Genomic DNA, 20,953 nt, shown 5'->3' with positions numbered 1-20,953 from the left:
GAGAGGGAGGGAGGGAGGGAGGGAGAGAGGGAGAGAGAGAGAGGAAGAAGAAGAAGAAGAAGAAGAAGAAGAAGAAGAAGAAGAAGAAGAAGAAGAAAGAGAGAGAGAGAGAGAGAGAGAGAGAGAGAGAGAGAGAGAGAGAGAGAGAGAACCCAAGCAGGCTCTGCACTGTTAGCCCAGAGCCCCATGTGGGATTAATCTCAGGAACTGTGAGATCATAACCTGAGTTGAAATCAAGTCAGACATTTAACAAACTGAGTCACCCAGGTGCCCTGGTGTTTTTAAAACGGTTTCATGTGATTTTAATGTTATTTAGGGTAGAGAATGATTGTTCTTTTCTATTTTCCTTTTTCAGTTTTTGCCCAGGAAATATTTCATGAATTTCTTCTATACATATAGCACTTCTTATTTTTTGTTTTTTAGAAGTAAGCATAGATTGAATTACATAAACTCCCACGAAATGCTATGGTCATTTTACCCATTAGCATCACATCTAAACTTTTCTGCATAGATTTATCTTTATATGATTAAATAATTAGCATGTTCAAGGATTGTGTTTCTGTCTACTTTTCTATCCCAGAAGTTATTAATACTATATTACTACACTAGTAAAAAGTCATTAGAAAGAGAAAATTGTATTTTTTTTTAAATTTTTTTTTCAACGTTTATTTATTTTTGGGACAGAGAGAGACAGAGCATGAACGGGGGAGGGGCAGAGAGAGAGGGAGACACAGAATCGGAAACAGGCTCCAGGCTCCGAGCCATCAGCCCAGAGCCTGACGCGGGGCTCGAACTCACGGACCGCGAGATCGTGACCTGGCTGAAGTCAGACGCTTAACCGACTGCGCCACCCAGGTGCCCCAAAAATTATATTTTTTAAGTGAGGTGCCATTTCGTAGATGTTGATATTCTTTCAAGGTAGCAAGACCACATTTTGATGTGGTGACATTTCATATCAAAACAAAAAACCTTAAGTAGTTAAATACATTTCAGAATGAATAATATTTCTAATTGTTCTTTCCTGCTGTAGGCAATGTGCTTAGGTTTTTGACATCAAATTACAGAGAATAGTAATTTTGTATATAGAGTATTTAAGCTAATAAGACAGAGTAAGGGACCATCTAAAGTAAGAGAAATATTTTTTCTCACAAATTCACTTTGGAATCTTTTAAATATGGTATCTCATCTCTCCCCAATTTATGATGAGTTTCAAGAGGTACGTGGTTTTTCCCTAGAGTTTTCAAATAGTGTGTGGTTGAATAGGGGTTTGATTAGAGATCTGTTTGATTGGAGAACCCATGTCCCCACCCCCTCCCCACCAATATTACATTGTCTATGTGTCCCTAGAAAATCTGAGAATGTTACACATAGGTGATATTTGAAATCATTTTTGTGTGTTTCTTTTATCTATGATATGATTTAGCCTTTTTTTCCCCCCAGGATAATACCCTTCAAGCTGAATGGCCCTCAGCAGATGAATCCACCACCAGCAGTATTTCACCACTTGATTTCAGCTCTGGTCCTCCCTCAACCAATGGCAGGGAACTCTGGTCAGAAAGCCCTTTGGGTGATTCAGTGTCTACACCCGAATTAGCCTTTCCCGCGAAGGTGGGCCTCAGTTCTTCCCCAGAGGTTTTAGAGGTTAGCAGCTTGACTCTTCATTCTGTCACCCCAGCAGTGCTTCAGACTGGCTTGCCTGTGGTTTCTAAGGAAGGAACTTCTGGATCTCACATATTAGAAGATGGTAAGTGATTCTAATCACTTTTCATACTTTTTGACTTTATTATATCAGATGACAAAGGTTTTGAAGAAAGAATGCCACTAAGGCTAATAGTGAAGCATGGTAACATCTATTAAGAGGAAATATCTTGGAAAAGCTGTGTGAGAGAGGAAACAATCAGATTTAATTGGTTGGAATGGAGATTCCAAATAGGTAAATAACAAGAAATGAACTTGGTGGGGTGGGGGTGGGGGATCAGTTAATAGATGTTTTGAACATCCTATTAAAGAATACATAATTGAATTAAATTACTATTAAAGAACTACTTTATTAACTTGGATGTTAAATGTTATAGTGATAAACAACATCAAAGAAAATTATTCTAGTATCTTTTAGTAGTATTAATTGCGGGGGCCCAATATAGAGAATTTAGCTTGCATTAGGGAGAATGCAAGCTAAGGGAGAACGTAAACCAGGGTAGCTATACAGAGATTAGGAAATGAAAATCAAGTAGATGATTTAGTTGTGGCAGAAAGGAAAAATCAATATGACTTATGGATGGACTATATTTGTGAAAGAGGAAGTTAAAGATATAAATAATGAGTCCAGGATTTTAAACATTGGGTAAATCTGGAGGATGATGGGCAATAAACATAATAAGGAAATCAGAATTCAAAGACAAAATTTCCTGGATTTTCTGTCTAGTTTCCACTAGATTCAGTCTTTGTTGTCAATATGGTTCTTTATTTTCATGGAGTAAAAAACTAAAATCTTTAAAGATGAATTATTTCAATAGCTGAGATCTTGTTATCTTCAGGGAAGGGGGTATATTCATGAGTGATTGTACCACATCACAAAATCATGAGATCCTCTTGCTTGCTTATATATCAAAGTAAAAATCAGCACTGTACATCCTAACTTAATGAGAAAACAAATAGCTTGCTTTATTAGGAGAACTAGGAATACATTTTGGCAATTCTGTAGATTAATTAATGGAAAACTTTATTTTTAGGATTAATCAAAGTTGAAGGGCCAGAAGATATTCTTTCTGTTCATTCATTGCCTTCAAGTCCATTCACTCATCCAGTGCCAAAGGAAACGATATCATCTGTGGAAGACTCTGAAGTGTCTTTGACATCCTCACCATATCTGGCCTCCTCTGTCACTTTGGATCTTGCTAAAGAAACAATGATACCTTTTGGCTTGGACTCTTTGGCCTCCAAAGTCAAAGGCCAATTAGAAGTGAGCACTTTGATGCCAGACACATCCATAGAAAAAGAGTTTATATTTGAGAGTGGTTTAGGTTCAGGATCTGGGCAAAAGGTGGATCTGATTACTTGGCCATGGAGTGAGACTTCATTAGAGAAGAGTTCTGAACCATTGTCTAAGTCATGGCTTGAAGATCAGGAATCACTTATGCCAACTGAAGGTATAGATGAGAAATTAGGTATAGATGACAAAGATTCCACAGGGCAAAGTACTGAGCATTTAAAATATGGATATTATGATAGATCCACACACTTTGCAGAGGAAGAGCTCATTGGTGGACCTACTGTGCCCATCTTTGCAGAGACCACAACTGAATCTGCATCTCTAATTCTCTCCAAGCAAATATCAGAGGCACCTGACATTGATGATTACTCAGTTACCAAAGCACCTCTTCTATTGACAGCAATCTCTGCTTCTACTGGTAAACCAGAGCTACCATTTCTAAAGAAGGATATGGAACAAACTATAGAGTCATCCGAGCGTGAATGGTTTGACAGCAAGGTTTCAATAATGAAGCCAGATATGCAACCTTTGGGGACCATATTGCCAGAATCAGATGTAGTTTGGGCAAGAACTTCTTCCCTGGGGAAATTGTCCAGAGACATATTGGCAACTACACTGCAGAGTACTGACAAGCTCTGGCTGAAATCTTCCATGACACAGTCTACCAAATTGTTTCCAACCACAAGCTCCACCCTGCTAGAGGATGAAGTAATTATGGGTGTACAGGATATTTCATTAGAACTGGACCGGATAGGCACAGATTACTATCAGCCTGAGGTAATCCCTGAGGAAAATGGCAAGGTTGGTAGTTATGTGGAAATGTCTACAAATGTTCAGTCCACAGAGAGGGCTATTGTGGTGCAACCCACAGAAGGAGGTGACTTGAGTCATACCCAGACTGCAGGAGCTTTGGTGGTTTTCTTCAGCCTCCGAGTGACAAACATGATGTTTTCGGAAGACCTATTTAATAAAAACTCTTTGGAGTATAGAGCACTGGAGCAAAGATTTTTGGAACTGGTAAGCACAAGAAATGCAACATGGGTATTAGTGAATAATCGTGTATGTACTAACCCTCTTTCTCCCAAACATAAAATCTGAGCCAGTGAAAGTCTGGTCTGTTGTGCACATTGATTTGTAAATAGCATCATAGTCTACGGTTGGTAGAAAAACAATACAACAGATAGATACAAGAAATGGGAAACACAAATATAGCCTGAAGATTATATAATAACTTAGATACTGAAGATTGTATTCCATGAATCATGGAACTGAAACAAGTTTATAATTTCTTTTCACATTTTATTATGAGACCAGTTTTCTGTAGGTGCTAATAATACCTTGACTGTTGTGAACCTTGGTTTCTGTTAAATGTGTTATTTTTATTTTGGGGGGGGGGTAGTAAGAGAGCACAAGCAGGGCAGAGGCAGAAAGAAAGAAGGGAACAGAGGATCTGAAGCAGTCTCTGTGCAGACAGCAGAGAGCCTGATATGGGGCTTGAACTTGAGAACTGCAAGATCATGACCTGAGCCAAAGCCACTCAGTCACGCCTTGACTGTTGTGATTCTTTAGTGAAACGGAGAGAATAAACTCTCTGTTATCTAAAACTGTCTGTGAGTTTCATGGATTCTTAAATATTGCTGTGAAAATCTCTTGACTCTCAAGTGATTGGCAATTTATACTTTTATTGATGAACAGTTTAAATAATTGAAATACTGAATATAGAATTGAAATAGAATATAATGTCAAAAAGTGGGGGAGGGGCTCATTCTTGTTTTTTGGGTGGGCATTGGTATGTTTTGAACAAAATAGCAAAACCTTGTAAACAAACTGACTACTTTTCATGTATTGTAGCTGGTTCCCTACCTCCAGTCAAATCTCACAGGGTTCCAGAATTTAGAAATCCTGAACTTTAGAAATGGCAGTATTGTGGTGAACAGCCGAATGAAGTTTGCCAAGTCTGTCCCTCCTAATGTCAACAATGCTGTATACATGATTCTGGAAGACTTCTGTACCACAGCCTACCAGACCATGAACTTGGCTATTGATAAATACTCCCTCGATGTGGAATCAGGTAATGGTATTGAATGCTGATGGTGGTTTCTTAATGGAATCCGGTTATTATTCTTGTGCATTTTCTTCTATAGTGAATCAAGGTAAATTCAATACTTGTAGGAAAAAGAGTATTATATCAGGCAGAATCTCCACATCTTGGTAATTATTAAATGATCTCTTCAAAGGACATCAATATCATTCTCTTTTAAAAAGGGTTGTTCACATGTATTACCTTGCTTACCTCCCATTCCCTTTTCTTTTCTTTTTTTTCCCCATTCCCTTTTCTACCTGCTCTGTCTAGCTCTCTTTTACTTATCCCCTGGATCTGCTCTACTCATCTCTGAGTTGCCAAACCCAAAAGATTTTCACTCTCTTTCCTTCTATATTACTTTCCTAAGCTGTTTTATCCATTTCCATTATTGTAAATCTTATATAAATGTCAGTAACTCTCCACATTTATTAATGCTTATTTAGTTTTGAGAGAGAGAGAGAGAGAGAGAGAGAGAGCGAGTGCACAAGCAGGGGAGTGGTAGAAAGAGAGGGAGACACAGAATTCAAAGCAGGCATCTTTTAAGTAAATTGAATCCTTCTGTCAGCTTCACTGTCTTGAGAAATGAAAGCCATATTCACTCACCTACTTGAGCCAGAAACCTGGGAAGTCATTCTGATAACTCAGTTTCCATCACCCCCAAACTTATATTAATTCTGAAAATTCTAAATATGTCTTAAATCTGTGTACTTCATCATCACCTCTCGTTTGAACCAGTTTCCCCACTACCTGTCTTATTCCCCTCCCCTATACAGACCGCAGCCAGGGTGCTCTTTCTAAAACATCAATCAGATTATTTCACTTCCCTACTTGAAATCTTCAGTGGCTGCCTGGTTCAATAGTCATGAGCTCTGGTCCCTATTTTTTCCCCCGTATCATCCAGTGAAACTAACTTCTTTGCTCACCATATTGTACTCAAATTAGCTTGTTTTACTTCTTCAGATTCAAGAAACTTGCAAGAAACTTTGCATATACTTACTGTCCCTGTTGCCTAAAACTCTTTCCCCTCTCTGCTGATTTCTGTTCACCTTTTATGCCTCAGTTCAAATGTTTTTTCCTCAAGATTTTCACTGACTCACCCATAATCTGGATTGGGTCTTTCCTTTTAGTCTTTCCTGTAATATAATATTCTTTCCTGCTATAGAGTGTATAACTTTTGTAATAATGATTATTTACGCACATAGTTGCTTTGTGGCTATTTTTCCAGTTGAGCTATCCACAAGGACAGAGACTTGTCTGATTTATTAATCACTTTCTGGCCCAAACCTAGCACAGTATCTTGCATGTAAGAGGTACTCAAAAATACTGTGACTGGCTGAAAGAAACCATTGTTTTTATTTGGAACACTTGGATGCAGAGGATACTGTTGGATCCTCAAACTTTGTTCTCTTTTTCCTTCCATAGAGAGAACAGTGATTTTGAGTAGGAGTAAGGTGAAATGCCTAGGTTTGTATTTCTCTAGTGCCTTTTACTCTCAAACTGGTTTGGGAGTCAACACTATTCTTTAACTGGGAGAAAAGCAAACATTCTTCCCTTTGAAATTTTTGAAGGAACATCATTCATTCAAAATGAGGAAAGTGTGGGGCAGTGGAAGAAGAAATTAATTATAATTTGGAAGGCCTGGTTTCTTGCCTCTGCTCTGTTGTTTGTCATTTGTGTAACTCCAGATGAGCTATTTTATCTCTGAGGCTTAGTACTTATATGTTAAATGGGGATAGTATTATTACCTGGTCTATATATTTCATGGGGGCTAGTCTAAGGATTAAACAAAAACCATGCAAAAACATTTGACTACCCACACAAATACAAGCAGTTATGATTTATACAACTTTTGCAAAAGTCCATCTACTTCTTTTTAAAGAGATTATAATAGGGGTGCCTGGGTGGCTCAGTCAGTTAAGTGTCCGACTTTGGCTCAGGTCATGAACTCACAGTTCATGGGTTTGAACCCTGTATCAGATTCTGTGCTGACAGCTCAGAGCCTGGAGTCTGCTTTGGATTCTGTGTCTCCGTCTCTCTCTGCCCCTCCCCTGCTCTGTCTCTGTCTCTCAGAAATGAATAAACATTGAAAAAATAAAAAATAGAGAGAATTACAATAAAGAAGTGCATTCACTTCAGTTTTGTGTGTAACTCACATGTCAGCTGCATGGCAAGTCATCTAGGTTTATAGGGTCACCTTTTCCTTTAATATTCAAATGAACTGGAATCAGCCTCTCCCTTGTGCAGTGTAAAACCTGCATTCACGGCCTTCTCATTCTCACTATCTCTAGGAATTATCCGGGAATTTAAATATGTCTTAATTATCTCCAGCTCTGAGTTAGTTGAGCTGCGTTTCCAGTCTCACATTTACTTTGACCCATGTGGTTGTTCTTTATGTTAACCCAACACAGATCACAGTCCCAGTTTTCACTTCCCAGAACACCTCTAACCCAAGGTAGTTAGTTGATTCTGTCAGATATTTGCCGATGGTATGAGGGTGATGGAAGAGGCTTTATTGTAGCGTTGCAGGTGGCTTAAGCATATTACTATTAGGCTTAACCACCCTAAATTCCTCAGCAAATCTTTCAAAGGCATCTCTTACTGGCCAACTTTTTCTCCAGGACCCAGTCAGCTACCATGTTATTCTGGCTGCTCTTGCTATCTTTCCAGACTCTCTTCATATTTCCTTCACTCTTATTTTCCTGAACCCATAAATCCTTCTCTTAGCATTCTATTGGGAAAAAACCAGAATGTATTCATTCTACAATTTAGATCCTGTCTCCTATCTTAAGCTGAGCTCTAAGTCTACCTTTGATTCTTCCAAACAGAGGGTCATGCATTCTGGGCATCCTCACCTTCAACCCGCACAAAGACCAAGAAAGAGACCTCCAAACTACAGCCTTTTATTTACATGATTATATATTAGTCTTGGTTTTTCTCAGTCTGGAAGCAAAAGGGAGCAAGATTTTTTTTTCCTCTTATACTCTATTTTTCCTTCCCTCCCTCCTGCAAAAACATTCACCTATACCTACATAGAATGGCCATGAAGTTTTCAAATTTCTAAGTAGGTATTTTCCTATAGCATGCATATTTTTAGTTAAAAGACTTCCAATTAAAACACTATTTTATCCCAAGATGGACTAGAGACAAGGCTGACTTGTCTCTTGCCTTACTTGTTTTCACGTCATGTTTCAGAAATTCTTGAACTTTTATCAACAAAAGGGAGCCACACAATACCATCCTTCCCACCCCCTATATACACTCCATTTCTTCAAGTCTAAGATTAGATTATTTTCTGATTACAGAGTGACAAAATGAATACTAGGGTAAAGATGTATAGACTTAGGAAATACACAGATGAATCCTGCATATAGAAACTGCCCATCTGTCATCACATTTGGATGCTCTCCTTGTTATAAGAGCATCTTATTAGTGTCTCCTATATTAATGTCCTAGGGCTGCTATAACAAAGAACCACAAACTGATTGGTTTGTAACAACATAGCACTTTATTCTCTCATAATTCTGGAAGCTAGAAATCCAAAATCAAGGTGTTTGGTAGGGCTACATTTCCTCTGAAAGCTCTAAGAAAAATTCCTTCCTTGCCTCCTTCTAAGCTTCTGGTGTTTGTCGACAAACTTGATCTTGACTTATGGATGCATCACTGCAGTCTCTGTCTCCATCTTTATATGGCCTTCTTTTCTGTGTGTTTGTGTCTCTGTGTTCAAATTTCCCTTTTCTTTTAAGGACATCAGTTATTGGGTTAGGGTCCACCCTAATCAAATATGACTTCATCTTAACTTGATCACATCTGCAAAGAACCTGTTTCCAAATAAGGTCATATTCTGAGGTTTTGAGTGGACATGAATTTTGGGGGCTATACTATTCAACTGCGTTCGTCTCCGCATTCCTTCATAGGATAAAGGAAAATAAGCTGCAGAGATCCAAAGTCCAAGACCACAGATTTGTGCAGGGTATCTTTAATCTCCAGAGCAGCAAGGAAATCATTGATTCTCAAAACCATATTAGTTTCTCTGGAAACAGAGACTATGCTCTTTATTTTTTTTAGCTCCCCTTAGCCTTTTGGCTTAACTTCATGATTTTTCATCTAGATGAGTCTATGGATCATTTCCACCTATTTCATCTGTCTTTGGTATCTGTGTCACCATTTGCCACTCACAGATTGCTGTTTATCAGTGAAGACATATAGCGGGATGTTCTTCGGTAGGATAGAAGACCCATCATGGTCATTGTCTTGTATCACTTTTGACTTGTTATTGTCATAATTATTTAAAAAATTTTTTTTCTCATCTAATAAAGAAAAATAGTTACTGAAGTCAAAATATTATTGGGAATGGCCTCAGGTGGTATAGGGCTGATTTATTTTTCTCACATTGGCTTCAGCAAATTTGATGTTCTTAGCTACTCTTATTGGGTTATATCCACCCCTGAGGCTCCTATCAGTTCTTCTCTGGGCTCTGTTTCCTCATCCCATGTTCTCAGTGTGGAGAACTGGCATTTAGCATTGTATACAAAACACAGGTAGTACTGTAACTACTATAGTAGGTTAGGGTTGGTGCAAATGAATGATATATGAAAACTATGTTGAATTTAGATTGACAATTACATGGCATGTGTTTTAAGGCTTCCACATGCTTCTTTGATAAAACATGTAAAAAAAAACCAGGTCATTGGGTTTTATCGTTTAGTTCTGGGTTTCAGAAAATTTGATAAAAGTTCATCAATCCAAGGATGGGTGAGAATTTTTTGTGGTATTGGTGGTGATGGTATACTTTAATGGTTCAGGAATGGGGTTGCCCTCTGGTACTTTGCAGTGGGAGAGTGTTACTGGAGGGGCTTCATGTATCCCAGCCCCTGTATTTTGCCTTTTCTTGTATAATTCTCTGGTTTGTTTGATTTTTAGGTGATCAAGCCAACCCTTGCAAGTTTCAGGCATGCAGTGAATTTTCTGAGTGTTTAGTCAACCCCTGGAGTGGAGAAGCAGAGTGCAGATGCCACCCTGGGTACCTGAGTGTGGAAGAACTGCCCTGTCAGAGTCTCTGTGACCTACAGCCTGACTTCTGCTTGAATGATGGAAAGTGTGACATTATGCCTGGACATGGGGCCATTTGTAGGTATGTTGCGTAGAGATTTTGGCTTCCCAAGGTTATAGATAACTTCCTCTGTAGTCATTGTGTACACCTATGACTTTAGGATAATCATAGCAATATTTATTATAAAAGTTATATCTAGGCAATAGATGGATGCCATCTAGTTCTCATGTGAAGACTGGGTCAGTTAATAGGCCTGAATTATACCCAGTTCAATTGGTTATTTTACTTTATACTTTTAGGAAGCTATAAGAAAAACATTATTTAAATATGTCTTACTTGGAGAGTCCTTGCAGTAGTTGGTGTTTGCTGTGTTGTTAGGCATAAGATTAATACTTTATACTGTGAAGTTTTTGTGGTCCTCTTGGATGTGTTGTTAAAGGCTTTGAGCTGCTCTTGGTCCTACTGAGTATTCAAAAATAAAGTTCCTAAGATCCATTTTTTTAAAAGGCAGAGCCTAAGAAAGTCCACAGACAGACGAGCAGATTCAGGTAGCCTGACCATTCTCCTGTACTCATTTCCCTTAAACAAAACAGAACTAGTCAACCTCTGAACTACACAACAACTAGTCACATGGATGTAAATGGAGAAAATGCTTAGAATAAATGGGAGAAACATGAATAAGAAGATGGTTTGTGAACGTCAAAATGGGCGAATGTTGGTATAGATGCCAGACACGGAGGACATAGGTGGGGATGATCAGACTCTTTTGAATGAAAAAGTTTAAAGTTGAACTAGAAAACTCCAAGGAAAAATAGTTTGCTGATTTCCAGAGAAATTAATATTATTTTGAAAAGCAGTCATTTTCTTGCTGCTCTGGGAATTGACACTTTTGCCCAAGCCTGGGGCCTCAGGGTTGGGGGAATCTCTGCAGTGTGGTGAAAGGAGATGAGGAGTTCGGAGACTGGAGTCTAGACCCAGATTTGTTGCTGACTAATTGTGTGATCTCACAGTCACTTTCCTTCGTGGGCCTGTGTTTTGTTAAGTATAAGTAAGAAAGTTAAATAGAGTACTTTCTTTCGGTCTAGTCAGTCTTTTATTCAGTCATTTACAAATTGTCATGGAAGACCTGCCAGGTCTGCACCAGCCATTAATCACAACTTTAAATTGTATGATCACTTAACCTGTTATGTTCACTCCTTTACTGAAGCTTCACGTGGTCAGTATTTATTTCACTACCTTTCCCCGGTCCTGCCAAAGGTTCTGCCATTGTTGTTTTCAGCACAGTGGTTCTGTTTTTGGACTTTGTCTCTTCTCATTACAGATGCCGGGTGGGTGAGAACTGGTGGTACCGAGGTGAGCACTGTGAGGAGTTTGTGTCTGAGCCCCTGGTAATAGGCATCACCATTGCCTCTGTGGTTGGACTTGTCCTCGTTTCGTCTGCTGTTGTCTTCTTCCTCGTCAGGACTCTTCAGACTCGTCATGTTAGCAGAGAGAGAGAGAGGCTCAGCAGGTATATAAAGAAAATTGCTCTCTAATGGAATAAAATACTCCTTTTATTCATTTATTTTGTACTTACTAAATGCCCTATTGGATATATGGATCTGGTTGGAGGAGAGGAAGCTATAAAGTTGAATAAAAACATGGTCCCTATCCTCAAAGGATGTCAGATTGGAAACAAATGTAAACAAGAGTATGAATAAGATGCTAAGGGGCCTAGATGAGGGATTAATTCATTTGGCCTGGGTGAGTGTCTTAGAAGTTTTAATGATGGTTATGATATTTAGCTGGACAGGAGGGTAGATGTTTCCTGGGGGGGGGGGGGGGGGGGGGGGTGGTGGTGGTTAATTGAATGAGCATGAGCAAAGTCAGGAAGCCATTCATGAATCTCAAGACACACTGAAGGAATGTCATCGTTGAATGTGGCCAGAAGGCCTGTTTTGCCATTGGGGAGGAATTAGAAGGGTGATGGAACTGAGGTGAGACCCCTGTGTGAAGACCAGATCTGTTAGTTTGTTCCCTTTTGGCTCTTATCAGTGGTAATTAGCTAGATTGTAAATCTGGGTAAGAATCTGACAAGAACTAAAATCTGTTTCTCTGTTTAGTAGCTTCATTAATGGGGGAAATGAAACCTGCTCTTCCTAGTAGGATAGAGATTCAAAGACCTTTTAGTTGTTATGTGATCGTGATCCTTGGTTGTACTTTGCTTCTGTGCTCCTCGAGTCTGTAAGATCTGCTTCAGGTTCAGGTTACCTGTCCTCATTCTCTGGCATGGCTAGGGAGACACCTCTCCTAGGTTCCTATAGCACCCAGGACATACTTCCATCATTGTTACATTTTTTTTTTATTAATTCTGATTTTGCTTTAGAGTGTATTCAGGACAGGGTTCCAACACACTCTTTGTGTCATCAGCATCTAGAACAATCCTAGGCACATAATTGATGCTCAGTAAATATTTGTAGATCTGAATGGAATTTCATTGAGGTCTCCCTGTATTTACTTTTCTATCAAATTCTCTGTTTACTGATGCAACTCAGGTTGCATACTGATTTTGACTTGCATACTCTGGGAATGATGGAACTGTATTCATTTAATGAAATACTGTACGGTGAAGGACATATTTCCCCATCAACATTTATTGACAAGCATTTTGGGGCAAATAAAGACAAATAAGACATGAAACCGTCATTCCATAGGGCACTTGCCATGTAGTTCGGGAAATGATAATGATACCACCTGATAAATAATATTTGAGATTGATCTGAATATTTTTCATAGTTACCTCCCCACATCTGTATCCTGCTCACCTCTTGCCCAATAGAAATCGTGCTTCAGGTAAATAGTCTTTGAAGTAGTTGAGCATCTGAAAAACCTCAATCAACCATGCTTTTGTTTTTTGCTCCAGCAGGCAGCCTGACAGCCTCTCATCAATTGAAAATGCTGTGAAGTACCCTGCATATGAAAGCCATGTGGCTGGACCCGAGCAGTATGAGGGGCCCTATCCTCACAACCCCTTCCACAGCTCTGCAAGTGGAGAGATGATTGGTGGTCTGAGCAGGGAAGAAATCAGGCAAATGTATGAGAACAGTGAGCTTTCCAAAGAGGTAGGTAACTTTGCTTTTCTGTTGCTGCTGCTGCTGCTGCTGCTGTGCGTGTGTGTGTGTGTGTGTGTGTGTGTGTGTGTGTGTGTGCGCGTGTGTGTATGCATACACATGAAAGTACATGGACCTTAAGGAAGAGTGAAAAATATTTCCTGGTCAGTTTTTTACCTCATGATATCTTCCAGTCGATGTGGTATGCAGGGGATATGCAATTCTGAGCTATACCTAATTTCCCCCTCCAGTGCTTTCTTTTTCCATTATTAGCAAATGCTCTCTCTTTCCTCCCTCCTTTCCTTAGGAATATATGTCTGAGTTATCCAGAGTGGTTCATGCAGTAACCAAACCCTCATTTCTCTGAAAAGGCCATTCTGTCCTATAGCTCTCCCCTGGGTAGCCCAGAAAGCCACACTTCCTTATAAAAAATGAGAACTCCAGGGGCGCCTGGGTGGCGCAGTCGGTTGAGCGTCCGACTTCAACCAGGTCACGATCTCACGGTCCGTGAGTTCGAGCCCCGCGTCGGGCTCTGGGCTGATGGCTCAGAGCCTGGAGCCTGTTTCCGATTCTGTGTCTCCCTCTCTCTCTGCCCCTCCCCCGTTCATGCTCTGTCTCTCTCTGTCCCAAAAATAATAAATAAACGTTGGAAAAAAAAAAAATCTTTAAAAAAAAAATGAGAACTCCTTCAAAAAAAGCTGCTGGGGTTTTTCTAATGGTGTTTTTTTCTTTTCTAAGGAAATTCAAGAAAGAATGAGAATTTTGGAACTGTATGCCAATGATCCTGAGTTTGTAGCTTTCGTGAGAGAACATCAAATGTAAGCATTTGTTACAGTCTCTTATGCAGGTTCTTAAGCTGTGCCTTAGAATAGTGCCACCAGTGTGGGTACATAGCATAATTCCTGTCCTCATGACATGGGTTCTGGTGATAACCAATGCTTATTAACTGATAAGTGAGGAGGGGAAGCCGCCGATACATGAAGGGACTTAAGATCACAATGATAACAAATGGTAGAGAAGATTTAAAACTATCTGTTCTGACCTAGAGATTCCTGGGCTATGTTGTATTTTCTCTCTTGTTACCACAGAGAACACCTGTGATTTAATGCTCTAAAATATTTTTCATGGACAGTTTCTATGAAAAGCACTTGAGCAGCCAAAAATCCTCACACATTTCAATGTTTCCTTCCATTGCTGTCTTGGTAGACAGTTTTCAGTATGCTTTGAATTACACAAATCTCTTGCTTTTATCAAGTTAATCTTACATTTCCCTCTTTCACTTTCCATTTGTTTTTCTCAGCATGCATTTTGGGCAAATTCTGTAACTATTTTTCTCTGTTCCTCAGGATCCATAACCATACTTGGGTTACCAAAATAAACTATCGTGGGTCACCTAGGTGGCTCAGTCATTTAAGTGTCCGACTGGCTCAGGTCATGATCTCACAGTTCATGAGTTCGAGCCCCGCATTGGGCTCTTTGCTGACAGCTTAGAGTCTGGAGCCCTGCTTCAGATTTTGTGTCTCCCTCTCTCTAAGTCCCTCCCATACTCATATTCTGTCTCTCTTGAAAAAAAAAATAAAAAAAAAATAATTAACTATCTTATAGAGAGGCCATTGTGGGCATTAATTGAATATATGATGACTGAGATACAATTTGGCTTTGATATTTGTTCCTGCCCTCATAAATGTACTTCCTCATGGATGGGGTTCTACTGAGGCCAGATATCTTTGCTTGGCTTTTAGAAGAGAGAAACCACAGCAATTCATGCATGCTTGCAGAAGAAATTGATAAAGCGTCATGATAACACACATGGCCTTAATGGGAGCCTCTGCCCCTTTGCTCTGAATCCCTTTGCTCTGATAACCAGTCCTTCACTTATGGTTCCTCTCTGATAGGAAGGGATTAATTAGAACCTAAGGAAACTGAAGAAGGTGGTTTTTAAATTCCAAGTACATGGTGGAGATTCCTTTAAAAATCTCTGAACATCTGACTTGGTCCCTGGGAGGTGCTGCCAACCTTATTGAATGTTGTTAGAGCAATATTACCAGGAAACTGCCTTTCTTTTTTTTTAAACTTGTTTTATTTTTTATTTTTTTAAATTTACATCCAAATTAGTTAGCATATAGTGCAACAATGATTTCAGGAGTAGATTCCTTAGTGCCCCTTACCCATTTACCCCATCCTCCCTCCCACAACTCCTCTCGTAATCCTCAGTTTGTTCTCCATAGTTATGAGTCTTTTCTGTTTTGTCCCCCTCCCTGTTTTTATATTATTTTTGTTTCCCTTCCCTTATGTTCATCTGTTTTGTCTCTTAAAGTCCTCTTATGAGTGAAGTCGTATGGTTTTTGTCTTTCTCTGACTGACTAATTTCACTTAGCATAATACCCTCCAGTTCCATCCACGTCATTGCAAATGGCAAGATTTCATTCTTTTTGATTGCCGAGTAATACTCCATTGTATATATATACCAGGAAACTGCCTTGTATTTTTTTTTTAATTTTTTTTTCAACGTTTTTTATTTATTTTTGGGACAGAGAGAGACAGAACATGAACGGGGGAGGGGCAGAGAGAGAGAGGGAGACACAGAATCGGAAACAGGCTCCAGGCTCCGAGCCATCAGCCCAGAGCCTGACGTGGGGCTTGAACTCACGGACCGCGAGATCGTGACCTGGCTGAAGTCGGACGCTTAACCGACTGCGCCACCCAGGCGCCCCAGGAAACTGCCTTTTAAAAACCAGGACTCCCCTTCATCCCTACAACTCTGGCCAGCAGATTGCCTATGGCTCCATTTCAGTGGTATCCAGTAGAAAGAACATAACTGATGTTTTTGTCTTTCCTAAGACTCTTTATAAGCCTCTTGGAGCCACCTGCTTGAATGTGTTCTCTCAATTAAAAATGCATTTCATTTAGGCTAAGACATTCAAAGAAGGGATTCAGGAGACCGTAATTAGTGACACACAGATTAATTACATGCTTCAGTTTCTTGTAACTGCCTTTGAAACATACAAAAAAAAAAATTCCATGTGGCAAAGAATATTTAAATAAGAAGATCCAGTGAAACAAAAGAAAGTCCACATAAACACCATAACCTTAAGAAGGATGTTCATTGAGGAAAGATGGCATTGAAAAAATGTTAGGTATGTAAATTCATACATTTTCAATTTCACTTAGTCTCAGCATTTTCATCTACCAGTAGCCCAAGAAAATGTTCATAGACTGGATTTAGGATTCATAAAAACATTACATGGTCTTGATAGAGTGGGGCTTTTTTTGGTAGGCGGAGGCGGTTTGTTTGTTTTTTAGCTCAGCAAAGCACAGGACAACTTTCTGCAAAGAAAGAAAATAGAAAATGTTGGTGATCTTAGGAACCATATGTTGGTGATGTATTACAACAAAAGTGAATTTCAGAGCATTTCTTGCTTTTTCAATTAATTGTTCTTTGTTTTTTTCATGGCAGGGAAGAGCTTTAATCAAAACTTTTATTATGAAACTGATCAGAAGCCTAGAGAAGATGGAGATCACTTGTTACCCATGTCATATAATTAACCTGGATTTTCACCTCTGTTGGAAGAAGAGTGAAAAAATTAAAAATTAAAAAATTAAATTTGGGGACAAAATTTTTTCTAGCTTAAAATTTCAGAATGTAGTAAGAGATGTGACCATTTTTATACCTACAAAGACCAAAAGCTGTATTTAAAGAAACTCAAAGCTGTATGAGTTCTGGGAAGTATTCTACAAGAAAAACTTGGGCCTAGGAGTTGGGACTGAATTCATTATCTGTTCTGAATCTTGAAAGTGTGTCTTAACTGTGGCTCAGGTTTTCCTGGAAGAAGATAACAGGAGACCATTACAGGAGAAGGCAGGCTTAGTAACAATATTTTGTAGCATGTTTGTTATTGTTAGGTGGAAGGAGAAGCCTTTGAAGTAGTTTTAATATAGTTTATAGTCAGACATTCATCTACATAAAAAATATTAAGTTTTTTTGGCAATTACACTATTGAAGAAAAAGTAACCTTTTTGCTATAGTATAGAGTTAGGCTTGTACTTCAGTTTCCACCAGAATTTTGAATTTCCTGAGCATATGAATCAAGACCACATTATTGTTAAGTATGTCAATATCCTATTTTTTTTAGTTGTCAAGGGCATTACATATGTATAATTTTTAAAAAATGTTTATTTATTTATTTTGAGAAAGAGCATGAGCTGGGGAGGGGCAGAAAGGGGTGGGGGGAGAGAATCCCAAGCAGGCTCCACACTGTCAGTGCAGAGCCCAGTGCAGGGCTCAATCTCATGAACAGTGAGTTCATGACCCGAGCCGAAATCAAGTCAGATGCTTAACCGACTGAGCCACCCAAGCACCCCTCATATGTATAATGTTTAAAGGGTTCCCATTAGACTACAGATTAATTTAATTATGTGGACAGGGAGGGAGTGAATGGGCATTGGGTCAAGGCCACAGCACTGAGAATGTATTTGGCCGATCGATGGGTGGGCTGAGTCAAACTAATGGGCACCCTGACTCTTCTTTGGCTATCTCATGTTGTCTTAGGCAAGTTCTGGATCTTCTCTAGTTCCTGGTGTATTAATTTGGAAAGCAGCACTTAACTACCTCACATAGTATAGGTTAGTATAGGTGAGCTTCTTTGCATTGCTTTTCCTTTGTAGTAATAACTCGTGTCTAAATTAATTCCTGCTTACATGAAATGTGACAGGACTTTTATTGCAGTTAAAATTGTTTTTAAGTATATAGGTAGGAAATGTCCACATCTTATATAAATTTTAACTGAAAATGGAAGTTTTCCTCTTTCTCTCTAGTATGTTTTTGAATGGGTAGCTTTGGAGGGGGCAAGGAGAGGGCCAAATAATCTTCACTATTAGTATTAAATTGCATATACAAAGAGCTTATTATTGATAAAGCTATTTCATGTTAGATGTCTTCATATTTGCCAAAAACAAACTTGACATTTCGATTTCTTTCTGACCAGATATAACTAACCAGGATAGATTGACTATACGATAAGATACTTGGTTCACTTATTTTTTTTCTTAACTTTATGATTGCCAATTGCACTCATTATGGGGCCACCCAAAACTAAAGCTCTGAGTGCATGCCCCAGTAAAGCCATTGAAAGCCTAGAAGATATCCAGGTAATTTACAAAGTATGTATGGTATGTGTTTGTATGAAGGTGGTTCCCTTATCTCAGCATTGTTTTTCATTCCCTACTCACTTAATGGATTTTCTACAAGTTCAGTATAGGTCCAAGTCACTGCTGGGACATTTCGTACTGGGCTCATTTGAAAGGTAATTGATAATGATCTTTAAAGCATTATAAATGGTAATAACATTTGCCATCACTAAATGCTTAATTTTATTTTTAAAAGGTTTCTGTTTAACTGTTTACGTTTTAAACTTGTTTTCCTAAACTTATATATGTTAAATGAAAAGAAGATTTGTTTTTATCCCACATTAACCCTACAATGTAATCATTTGAATGTCTGCTTGCTGTCAGAGTCTACATGGGCTTAAAAGGAGTCTGGGGAGAGGTCACCATGTGGATCAGTTAGGAGAAGCACAAATTAAAAAAGCTAAAGAAGGATTGTTGTTTTTCGGAAGCCAAGCAGTGACGTGGGAATTTGAGAATTCTGACACATCTCTGTCTCTGATTCCCTTTTATATGACCTTTTCAGTCAAGAGCAAATCATTTAACTCTACATGAATGTCTGTTTCAAACCTATTAAATGGAAGAATAAGGGAACTCCCACAGTCTCAGGGAGAAACTTGGAGGCCTCAGTGCAGGAATGAGACTTATGCCCTACTTTTGCTATAGCTGAACTGTAGTAGGAAAGACTGCAGAATGCAGTTTCCACGGCGAACATCCATAGTGCCAGAGAGGCTCTCTCACTCTCAAAGGGCAGAGTACACCAAAAGAGCTTCTTTTTAGAAGAGTGTTCCCTAAAACAATTTAATGGCATATAGTCATTTAAGAGGATGAGGGCTAAACTCTTCTTTAGGTTGTGTGATTGAGGAATGAAATTTTCTGATTATTAGAACACTCCCAATAACCTAGCAATATATTTAATAAAAATGCCATCTTATTTGATGGCAATAAAATGCAGTTAGTGCTAAAAGTGCATGGTAAATAACTCAAACTTTTTTTTTGATTCATAAAGTGCTTTGGAGTCTTATACATATAGCTGTGAGTGTACCTACATAATTTCTATTTTCATGGGTCTGGATGAAGGCGAATTTATTTGGTAAATAAGACTTCATTTCTACCATGGCAGTATTTTAAGGGTGTTTGTTCACATTTGTGTGCCCTACAGTCTCATTTACTTTACATAATAAAGCAAGTGCAGGTTTTACCTGATTTTATTCCCACTTTGTTTTTTCTTCTCCAGCATCTAGTTATTATGAGTTGGCTGCTCCCCTCCTCCTTCCCCTTTGGTGCCCACATAGTGAATTATAATGACTTGACTTAATATTACTTCTGACAAAAAGATGGAAACTGAGCAAATATTCTCTGTAGGCTTTAAAAATATGTTGGCTCAAAATAATACCTGATTTAGTTATTCATTTGTGTGCTTGTTTTATGTTTGCCTTCTGTTTCATGATTTTTAGGCAGCTAGGATCTTTGTATCATTTACATGTTTTCAGTAATGGATACTCTGATATCTGTCAATCTGTGGATTGAATTTTTATTCTGAAATGGGAAGAAAAGGCAACATATTTATTCCATAAGGAAATAGCTGATTTAGGAGAATAACTTATTTTTATGACATTGAGATGTTTTAACCAAGAGAAATATGGGTCAATTTTTTCCCCTAAAATATTTATAACAATTCCTTGTAGGAATGGGTGGGACCAGTCATCCTCATCTACCATCCAGCTGTGATGAGTAATGGAGCCTAGCTCATTCTATTCCCTAGTGTGTAATAAATGCAGAAAAACAGTGTGAAGGGTACAGTCCTTAAATCAATTGCATTGTGTTCCACAAAAGATCCTGGCTGGAGGTGGCAAGGTGGGAGAGTACCAGAAAGTAATTGGTGATGTAAAGAATCTGCCTGGAAATGTTTTTGACTAATGGCATTTTATAAAACCTTCTACCACTATGAGTTAATAAGACACAGGTTAAACCACTCTCTTCAGGATAGCAAAACGCAGATTAAAACACTCTTCTCCACTATGCAATTTACAGCTATAGCCTAGATTAAATGGTCCCTCATTCTGGCTTTTCTTTTTCTCACATGTAATTATTTTTTTAGAGATTACGGATATTAGTAGGAAAAAGTAAACATCATATTAGAGAACAGATGCATAATTATTTATGTGTCAGGATTATGTCATGATTCTGAAGCAATCGTGTATGCCATAATATATATTCAGTATTGAGTATGCATAATGTGAGATTCTTCTTTTTCATCTTGTTTATGACATTTTACTTAAAGTATAGATCAACTAAGTTCATGTTATTGTACTTTTTTCTTGAAATGTGCTGGTCTTAATATTAACTAATTAGAAATAAAAGTTTAAAAATCTTTACATAAAAAGATCTTTCTTTTCTCATGTATATAATTGTGCTATTTTTATTATTAATAAACTTCTCTTTTAAGAATCTCCCCACATATTTTTTTTGTCAATTAAGAGAAAGCACTGTAGATTATAGCAACAGTTGTGTTATGATTGCCAGAGATACACACATGAGCATGAGGTGGAAATGAAAATCATCTTTTGATTAAT

The 20,953-nt window shown here is 38.5% G+C and overlaps 1 protein-coding gene across 4 annotated transcripts in view; it reads left to right on the top strand.

The window, feature by feature from the left end:
• Window positions 1–17,423, top strand: part of IMPG2 (interphotoreceptor matrix proteoglycan 2) — an 85,585-nt gene extending 68,162 nt beyond the window's left edge. For 3 of the 4 annotated variants that reach the window (XM_040484372.1, XM_040484374.1, XM_040484375.1), the window contains 8 exons: window positions 1,441–1,744; window positions 2,733–4,009; window positions 4,844–5,063; window positions 9,996–10,206; window positions 11,447–11,635; window positions 13,028–13,226; window positions 13,953–14,032; window positions 16,672–17,423. In XM_040484372.1, the coding sequence (XP_040340306.1) occupies window positions 1,441–1,744; window positions 2,733–4,009; window positions 4,844–5,063; window positions 9,996–10,206; window positions 11,447–11,635; window positions 13,028–13,226; window positions 13,953–14,032; window positions 16,672–16,684 (2,493 nt within the window). In that variant the 3' untranslated portion in view covers window positions 16,685–17,423. The remainder of the gene's footprint in view (window positions 1–1,440; window positions 1,745–2,732; window positions 4,010–4,843; window positions 5,064–9,995; window positions 10,207–11,446; window positions 11,636–13,027; window positions 13,227–13,952; window positions 14,033–16,671) is intronic. The other variant, XM_040484373.1, reaches the window with a different exon arrangement.
• The last annotated feature ends 3,530 nt before the right edge of the window (window positions 17,424–20,953 follow it).

The sequence above is a fragment of the Herpailurus yagouaroundi genome, unplaced genomic scaffold (genome assembly GCF_014898765.1).
Source record: "Herpailurus yagouaroundi ecotype Mexico unplaced genomic scaffold, PumYag 162, whole genome shotgun sequence".
In the NCBI taxonomy this organism is placed as follows: Eukaryota; Metazoa; Chordata; class Mammalia; order Carnivora; family Felidae; genus Herpailurus; species Herpailurus yagouaroundi.
The sequence above is the reverse complement of the archived record's forward strand: the minus strand, read 5'-3'. Positions and strand labels throughout refer to the sequence as shown.